The sequence below is a fragment of the Esox lucius genome, chromosome 15, assembly GCF_011004845.1.
Source record: "Esox lucius isolate fEsoLuc1 chromosome 15, fEsoLuc1.pri, whole genome shotgun sequence".
NCBI lineage: Eukaryota > Metazoa > Chordata > Actinopteri > Esociformes > Esocidae > Esox > Esox lucius.
In genome coordinates this window covers 15,882,668-15,892,135 of record NC_047583.1, presented here as the reverse complement: position 1 = coordinate 15,892,135, position 9,468 = coordinate 15,882,668, and the positions used below count along the sequence as shown (strand labels likewise).

The 9,468-nt window shown below is 47.6% G+C and overlaps 1 protein-coding gene across 3 annotated transcripts in view; it reads right to left on the bottom strand.

Moving 5' to 3' along the window:
- Window positions 1–9,468, bottom strand: part of LOC105015590 (BTB/POZ domain-containing protein 7) — a 30,783-nt gene continuing 21,315 nt past the window's right edge. For all 3 annotated transcript variants that reach the window (XM_010878858.5, XM_020054297.3, XM_020054298.3), the window contains exons 4-11: window positions 6,421–6,629; window positions 5,643–5,718; window positions 5,070–5,230; window positions 4,804–4,947; window positions 4,497–4,686; window positions 4,206–4,384; window positions 3,504–3,899; window positions 1–3,386 (exon numbers count right to left, since the gene is read on the bottom strand). In XM_010878858.5, coding sequence (XP_010877160.3) covers window positions 2,634–3,386; window positions 3,504–3,899; window positions 4,206–4,384; window positions 4,497–4,686; window positions 4,804–4,947; window positions 5,070–5,230; window positions 5,643–5,718; window positions 6,421–6,629 — 2,108 coding nt within the window. In that variant the 3' untranslated portion in view covers window positions 1–2,633. The remainder of the gene's footprint in view (window positions 3,387–3,503; window positions 3,900–4,205; window positions 4,385–4,496; window positions 4,687–4,803; window positions 4,948–5,069; window positions 5,231–5,642; window positions 5,719–6,420; window positions 6,630–9,468) is intronic.

Sequence of the window (9,468 nt, the reverse complement as noted above, 5' to 3'; positions counted from 1 at the left end):
TTATATTTAAACAGTTTATTTGAAGATGCCCACGTTCATCACTGTTATGCACCTTTTGAGGTAACAGTAGAAAAATAGAACCAGTGAAACTAAATACAACTTGTGTTTACGTAGATCAAACAAGTACAGCGTACCTGCTAAATTATAAAGTTTTTAACATATAACCAACCACGTTGTTCCAGAGTTCAATTTCAAAAGGTACCTAAAAATAAAAATACTATGTACACAAAGAACTAGCTACATGAGTTTTACAAAGGACTATTTGATGCAGGCTGGTAAGCTGGTAGAAAAGGCTTGCATAGGACATCAAAGTCACTTTTCCAATAAAAGCCCGGCCTCTGGCAGGGGAAGGCACTGACTTCTACAGCAAAGAGCAAATGGAGAGTGGAGGGTTTTTATTTCAATTGGAACACTGTCCTGGAAAATAAATCAACTAACCAACATGAACATGTGGAGAAATCTGACCGTTAGCATTTTTTCTACATGAAGTAAAATTAATGTAAAAATATGTTCTGCCCGACATCTTTATTACAACAGAGAGTGAATATCTACAGATAATCTACATTTTCCTGTGCTAGTTTAAAATCAAGGGTAAAAAATAATAAAACCTACACAACTGTGGTACTTGACCCCAATAACAATACTGAACCATTTCCCTAAAATACAATATTTAAGAACAAAAGCAACTTGCTGAGTCTGACCATCTAACAGACTATCCTTCCTAAATGGAATGTGATGCTAAACACAACCTCACAGTGTAGTCCACCATAGATACGAAATAGCTGAAGAATTTATCTATAGTACTGCCACTAAGATGTGATGATGGCAAGGATTTCAGTTGTACAATATATATTAAAATATCAAAATTATTTACAGGCAATTATCAAAACTTCTGAACGGTAGAAATGCAGACGACGGAGGCCGAATTATTTGAAGTATTATAAAGGTGTTCTGGATCCCTTTTTTTTCTAAATTAATTTGTTCCTATTCCTTCACATCTCCCTTGCTTCCATGTGATATGGACTGTTCCTACAGTGCGATGCTGGCTATGCATAATGGGTTTGTCATAGAAGAGATCGGTGTGGCTGATCTTACAGGCTCGGATGTATGCACTTTGGTGTATCCAATAACGGATACAGTATGCCATAACCTTTGACAAAAGTGCAAAGAGATAGAGGGAGCAAGAGCAAACCTTAGCTGGTCCAGGATTGGCCAGAACAGGGTGAGGCATGTTCACACAATACATGGGACACACATGATGGGACGCCACAAGAACATGCCGGAGGACGTGAACATGATGGAAGTTGTGAATGTTGTGTGTCCAGAAGGTGAACAGAAGTGCCATACAGACCGGGAGAGCCAACATGGCCTCAGGCTTGTGATGGACATATTATGGTAAATCAGAATAAAGGTGGAATAAGGCTTCCAGCTGTTGATGCAACTGTAAGAACCAGATGTTTTCAAACATACTGACCAACGCCATCTCTAGTTAATAGTTTCAGAGCCACAAGTTGATATGTAAATACAGACCTGATTAAAGATTGACACAGTGTTCAGTACGGAGTACTGTTTTAACAGTTACCTAGGTGTATGAAACCACACACAGACAAAGGGTCTGCTGACTACATAAATCTAACCACTACCACCTTCAATCAGACACCACTGTGCACCAGTTGCCATGGCACCCTTATCTTTCCCAGTGTACCTCAGTCATGAACCTATGCCTCCACCCTCCGGGCTTATTCTAAAAACACCAGGCTCAAGCCTTTGTGATGACACAGACTGTGCAAAGGCAGAAGTGTTAAGTGTTGGACAAACAATAACCCAAAAGAAAACAGCAATATCCAGAGAACAATGTAGGCCTGCACAGATGTACTTCCTGTCTGATCCACTTCCTGTCTGATCCAAACAACCCTTAGCCCACGACTCGTCAGTACTTTGTGTCATGCAGCACCAGGAAGTGGGCATCTAATGTAAGCCATTGGGTTAGGTACATTCTGGAGGAAATACAAATGAGGAGCAAAAAACTTTTTATCATGACGATACTGCTGATTGGAGTTATGTGCTGGTGCTTACTAGTTTGTACGGAGATCATATTGACGTAGCTCCCAGTTAGTCTTAGCTGAGGACCTCAGTCCATATCACACGTCCTCAGCACTTTGAGCTACCACTTAAGATCTTCTTCATGATATGATCTTTGTTCCTGATTCCCAAAACTATGAGAGGTCACAAAAAGCCTCTGTGTGCAACAAGGCTCTAGGGAAATAGGCCAATCCCTACTAAATAGTACTTGTGGAATAACCACCTTTAAACAGCAACACTGAAGTTGGCTTCAGCAAGCTTTAACTCAGTCTGACAGCAAGACTCACTGCTGTTTAACGAAGCTATAGTCCTAAGACTGCTCGTTTGTTGCTATCCGAGGAGACGTGAGGTGGGGGCAGCACTGTCCTTGGGAGGGGGTTACTCACAAACACACAGTCTATAAATAGAAACCCTTAGTCAATCCTTCACACACGACACAAACAAACACACACACACACACACACACTCATTAGTGCTGTTCTGCCCATGACATAGGGTCGTTTCCCCGGCGTTCCCTTTTGACGACTCAAACCCCAGGTCCTCCCTGAAGGTTAAAGTGCAGACTTCTTGTAAGGGTAGTCAGAGTTGTTGGTTGCCCTGCGATCTCGGTTAGCTTCCTCACTAACACTGTTCCTATGAGGCTGCGGCGGCCCTGACCCTGGAGACTCTCCTGCGACCCCCATCTCCTCTGGACCTTCCCTGTGGGCCGATGGATGCTCCTCATACCCATCCAGGTTTCCGCTGGGGGATCCATGCAAGTGGCCCAGACCATGAGTAAGGTCAGTCTCATTGTTTGGTGGTCCTCTAGGGACATGTCCTGCCCCAACCTGGTGACCAGAGGGATTAGCCAGGGCACCGTCCTGCCGCTGGGGCGGCAGTCCCAGGACGTCTAGGCGAAGGGGGTCAGGGCGGGCCTCGGCTGCTCGTCCCTGGGTGTCAGACAGATATGAGGGAGGGAGGCTGCTGGACGAGCAGCGGCTGTGGCTGTAGAGGTCTGGCCCTGCGTAGGGGGGCAGGGGGTGGCTCGTGGTTGGGGTGGCTGGTCGGCAGGAGAAATCATACAGGTCAGGGAACTCTGCCTGGGCCTCCAGTTTAGGTTCTGGAGCGTGCCTTTTGCAGGAATGACCATGGCTATGGCGAGTGGTAAGACAGGATCCGGAGGGGAGGTGCGGGCCCGGGGCTGACATGGGGCCGTGAGGGTTGTGACCGTCCCTGTCCCCCATGTGGTGGTCCCTCAGAGTCATTACAGACACCCCCAGAGCGATGTCAGGCATGAACTCCCTCATCACGGGCTCCATGCTCAGCTGAAGAAACAGACACAAGCACACCAACCAAACTCCTAGTTAGAACTGTACGAGACCACAACACACCTCTACAGTGACCACATCAATACAAATACAGCAGAACACATGGACCATCACCTGTGGTTCTACGAGCAGGGCTCGGCCCATGGCTTGGGGATTAGTACAGTCCGGAGGCGGAGCCCTGGGGGCAGAGGAGTAGTCCGGGCCGCCGTGTTTGGTGTGGAGCTGGAGCAGGGTGTGGTTACAGGGATACGAGAAGGAGCGCGTGGGGGGTGGGAGGGGCATACGGGGCCTCCAGGTCCCCTTCAGCTGGGTATGGCTGGGTGTGCCCGGGGGGTGATATGGGGGTGGAGGGGGAGGCAGTGGAGGGTGAAACCCGGCCAGGCCCTCCAGGTCTGAGAACATGGTATCCATCGCTGGGCTGCTGTTGACCCGACAACGACCTGCTTGGCGCAGAGCTAGGACCGGACTCTCGTCCCCAAAACGCTCCTCTGGAAAGAACTTGTAAGGGTTCTGAAAATAAAAAATTTGAAAATAGCATCTCAAAAGCTTTTAACCATTACACACATAAGTAATCACGTTATTGCACTGACTGTGATCCATTGGTCTCAGTATCCTAATGTAGCTGGCATTCAAAAGCCTAAATACTAGACCCCACACAATACTGGTCTCAAGGAGAAGAAATCGATTTTGTGGAGGGTATTTTCTGCACTGTTTCATCTACTCCATGTCTATGAGGAGTTAAGATAGCGTTGTTAACATCCAAAATCCAAACTGTCACAGCTCCCTTCCTCCATTTTCTACCATGTTTCCCTTCACCTGCAGTAACTCAGTAGCCCCATCTGCCAGGCCAAACTCCCTTAGCACACGCAGCTGCAGCTCATAGCTGACGGTGGCCCCCTCGCCACAGTTCAGGGCGTAGGCCCTTTGGACCTGCTCTGTGTGCCTCAGCTCCTGCAGCCTCCGGATCATCTCCTTCACCACCGCCAGCCTGGGGACTGATGCCACAGACACGCCACACACACGCCACAGAGGGTTAGCACACCGTGCCCATGGTTCTGATATGACATACAAAATGGCTTCCTGAACGGCACCAAGTCTTCTCCTCACCTGGGATCTCATTGGCTACCACAGAAGGGGCGGTATTCTGGTGGCTGGCCATCTGCTGATGGTTTATCATGTGACAGCACTGTGGAACAGCGTTGTTGACCATGTACAGCGTGTCTGGGACGTTGGACATGCGCACCAAACGAAGACGCACCAGATCGGTCTGCTCTACCATCATCTCCTCCAACACAGACTGAGGGGAGACAGAGAGGGCTTAGGAGTCTGACACAAGCACCCTCTGGGAAAGACATAGTCCACTCACTGTTAGCCATGTGATTGGTCCATAACCCCTTCACGCTGAGAGTCCTACCTTGGCCTCCTCCACGTAGGGCGAGAAGAGACGTGGTCGCACGTAAATGCCAGCGCTTTTCTGGCGTAACCACGAGTTAGCCCTGCCCCCCTCCGTGGTGGGCAGCATGTCCGAGGGAGGGGTGCTGATCAGGCCTCTCTTCATCTGTGGATGGGAAAATTAGGGGAAATCACCTTAAAGAAAACACCTTCAGAGTGGACAGGCCTGCCAACTGATCCATATGGATTGACAGAAACTCAACAGAAACATCCTCCATGGAAACTGACCGCGTCCGAGAGGACATCGCTGTTGGGAGGAAGGATGTGCTCGATTCGGATGAAGGGCAGCAGGGGAGAAAGGATCTCCTTCAGCTCCTCCACATCCAGGTCTCTCCTCTTCACCCCCCGCTTGTTCACACTATGTGCTGTTCCACTCAGGACATTAGGCTCTGGGAGAACACAACACCCCAAACTGTCAGCAGGGATTATATACATTATTCTATGTTTATTAATTTGTTTGTTTAGCTTGATGATGATAAAAAAAAAAAAAAGGTTGACATAAAAATTGATCCATTCTGATCAGTGAGGATAAAACAAGTCAAAGTCTATGTATTTGTTACTCTGGCATTTGCAGGTATGTCCAACAAACACTACATTTCCTTATCTGCTGGTACAGTATTTTTTGTTGAGTTGAGAGCCACTAAGATCTGCAATCTATGGCCGTGGTGCTTCAGTCTTCCATGTTAAGGGCTTCTTTTATAGCCTTACTGAGAGTATTTTGGAAGCCCTTTTTAGTGGATGATTTTCCCAGAGCCATTAGGGGGCCTGCTCTGAGGGTAATTATGGAATGTATTATCTTACCCCTGTCTGCCATCCTCTTAATAAGCTGCTGCTCGCCCCACTTAACAACGTACTTCAGAATGTCCTGCTCACTGGCCTGTGAAGGGGAGGGGGTGGGGTGCAGAGGAAAAGACATGGAGTGAGATGGAGAAAGAAATGAGAGAGAATAAGGTTAAACGTGGCAGTGACTTCTGAGGAAGTGGCTTGGTGAGATGTAGTTGTGGCTGAGAGCTGTTATGTGGCTGTGTGATACCCAAGAAGCTTGGCATAGCAGTGCACGCCAAAGCTCATCTTCAATTTGAGTTTGTTTTGAAGGCAATGTCTCCAGGAATGTTCTCAATCGGTCTGTGCTCCAGACTTTGTGCGCCTGGGGACTGTGTCTGTGCGCCTGGGGACTGTGTCTGTGCGCCTGGGGACTGTGTCTGTGCGCCTGGGGACTGTGTCTGTGCGCCTGGGGACTGTGTCTGTGCGCCTGGGGACTGTGTCTGTGCGCCTGGGGACTGTGTCTGTGCGCCTGGGGACTGTGTCTGTGCGCCTGGGGACTGTGTCTGTGCGCCTGGGGACTGTGTCTGTGCGCCTGGGGACTGTGTCTGTGTGCCTGGGATTCTTCCAGAATAATACCTGTTGTGAGCCAGCTGCCTCACAGACTTATGAGAACTCTGGGGTGGTGAACAGAAACGATTAAACAAGGTTTCATGTGTCAGCCATTATTATCAAAGCACTGACTAGATGTGGACAGGATAAGAGCAATGGAGATGCATTCAATCCAATCACACTGACAGTATCGCGGGTATCTCACCTGCAGGTAGTCTGACTGGATGGCCGCCAGCAGGTGCTCCTTGCTGAGGTCGTAGAGCACGTCAGAGGTCACAACCTGACTGAATTCCTCACACAGGAAGTGCAGGGCCTGCCGGTGCACCCACTTGGAGCCGTAGGGCTGAGAGCTCCACTTCAGGATGGGGACCAGGGATTCCAGGGCAAGGCTCTCCACCACAATGTCCTCACATCCTGGGGAAAAGAGCAGTACACAGCACTCAGGCACTTCACACAGCCTGGGGGTCCACTCAGTTTGGGATTCAACCCACTCCTCTCTGTGTCATACCAAGGTGTTGGCATTAATGAATCCCCAGGCGTCATGTTGAATATCTCCAGTTTAAGAAGTCAGACCATGTAGTAAGTGTATTAATGGCAGATTTAATTGAACCATGAATATCTCCCCACAGTCACACAGCGGTCACTTCTGGAGTCACCAAAAAGCCTGCAGTAGTTTCCCTCCTTTTCACTACCACAGAGCACTCCCCCTTTCCCCTCCACACACTCCCCCTTTCCCCTTCCCACAGTCCCCCTGTATCCACAAGTCTCCTGCTTGTGCTTCCTAAGTCAGAACACATACCAGAGCAGCAGGCAGTGGTTTTACTGTTACACACAAGCCCACAGAAATGCCTTTGATACCTTCATGTGTTCCAGTCCTTCTGCCTCCCGTCCCCCACGCTAAGTAAACACAGCAGCCAGAGGGAAATATGCCATCCACACAGAGGGACACACACACACACACACACACACACACACACAATCATAAAGCGCACACACAGGCACTGATGCATTTGTGATTACGCATGCACACACGTGAAATGGCATTTCATAAATGGCCATATTGGTAGCCCTCTCGGTAGTAGCACTTTCAATTGAGAAGCAGAAAAAACATCAAACATTGAAATTATATCCACATGAATATTGGATGTCCACAAGGGCACTTCAGTAATTCAGTTTATCTTGTTGACAGTCACCTCACCAATAAGATGATGCAGTGTGACTCCACAGTGAGTGATGCCAGCCTCCTGGCCTGGGCGTAGCCAGGTTATGAGCTCCAGTGCCCATGCTCTTCTGGGACTCTTATCTGTGGGCTGTGTGAGATCTGACTCATTGCCTTTCCTCTTTGAAACCACTTTGAAAATACCATCTGGGAATTTGGACACTGAACTGTTAAAATTAAAACTAACTGCCAAAATAAACTCAGATATAAAGTGTCTTAATAGGGCATTGGGAAACAGCAAGCCACCAGAACAGCTTCAATGGGCCTTGGCATACATTTAAAGTGTCTGCTGGGATGTGACACAATTCTTCCACAAGAAAATTCCATAATTCTTCATGTTGTTGATTGTGGTGGCAGTGCACTAAACTCTCCCTTAAGTGGTCATCTGGGTTGAGATCTGGCGAGTGAGAAGGCCGGCACATTATAAAACCTCAAATTGGGCAGTTCGGTCAGCCAAAGCTCCTGCCAAACGTGCCGAGAATCATTTATAACCCCTTTGTACGAGGCCACAGTGTCTCCAGACCCCTGTCTCAGTCCCTAGTTTCACCAGCAGGCTGGGATCCGGTCTCAGTCCCAATTGTCTAGGTTGCATTTGTTTATGGGACGAGGGACTGGGGTCACTGTCCTTGTCCACCAAATTGTGCATCTGACCTGGATTCTATCTTAACACCCTGGACACACTGACTGACCTGCTGGTCATCCGAACAAGCAAAAACATTGATGTGGCCCAAAAAGGTCACGCCACTGTACATCAACTCATTGTTGCTTGGACTTTGGGGTTTCAGGCTGGGTGTCTGTAAAAGCACTTTGTGACAACTGCTGATGTAAAAAGGGCTCCATGAAATAAATTTGATTTCACTTCTAAATGTGAGATTTTCACTGGACAGTTCCTTTAATAACCACAACTGTGTGAAAGGACCAGGTTTTAATGGACCATGTATCCCCCAAGTGTTTTGTCAGTTAACACGTTACTACATTTTGGTCCCTTCTTGTACTTTTAATAGCGAAGCAGAAAAATGCAAAGCAGAGCCCCACAGCATTTTAAATGCAGGATGAAATGAATAGAAAAAATTTAGTTAAAATGAGGACACAGGCATTTTACTTTTTATCTTCCCTAAACAGCCTGGAAAAGGTAATGGATTCCATACCTCCTTCCTTTCTCCCATTTAATCTTCATCTGCTGGTCTCTCTTTAACCCCCCCCCCTCCATACACACACACACACACACACACACACAAACACACAAACACAAACAACACACACTCCTCTCAAAGGAGGTAAAGCTTCCTCTGTGGAGACCAGCCGCATATGAAGCGGACAGCTCTGTTATCTATTAGCCCATTAGAATTCACAGCACCATTCAGCCTTTTAAAGCTCTGCACTTTTATTATGAGCTGAAGATTAGAATCAGCATTATATCTAATGCTAAAGCAATTTCCCCCTTCCTGATTCCCCTCCTCTCCATCTCTCACCGGGTGGCTGTATGCATTCGACAGGGCCTAGAAGACTTACAGGAACATTATCACCATGAGCGTTATGGCAACCGCAGTCAATGATGATGTGTGCTGTTTGTCTGGCTGTTTTTATTTGGCGCTCCGTGTTTATGGAACACAGCATTTCCAAAACCACTCAAGACATCAGCTGCCCTCAGGGCCTGTAAACACTGTGCTACACTTAATTCATGTTGGATCACTCAACAAACTGGCAGAGGACCCAAACTGAAGTTAAGGAGACACCAAAAAAGAGAACAACCTCCTGATGTCCAACGCCAATTTCCAAGCAAAAAAGATAAGCTGAAGTTCTGCTGAAGTACATCTGACAATCCCTCTCTGCTTAGGACAAAAGTACAGCCTGAAACAAAAAGCCACTATGGGACGGATGTGGACATTCAGTCTCATAACCTGAATGAAACTGGACTAACTTGCAACATAAGTCTAGCTCTGCCTGAAACCAGAGAAGAAAACTTGATCATACAGCAATTTCATTGACCAATACTCACCCTTAAGAGTAGCCACAGACAAGGACTATCAACAG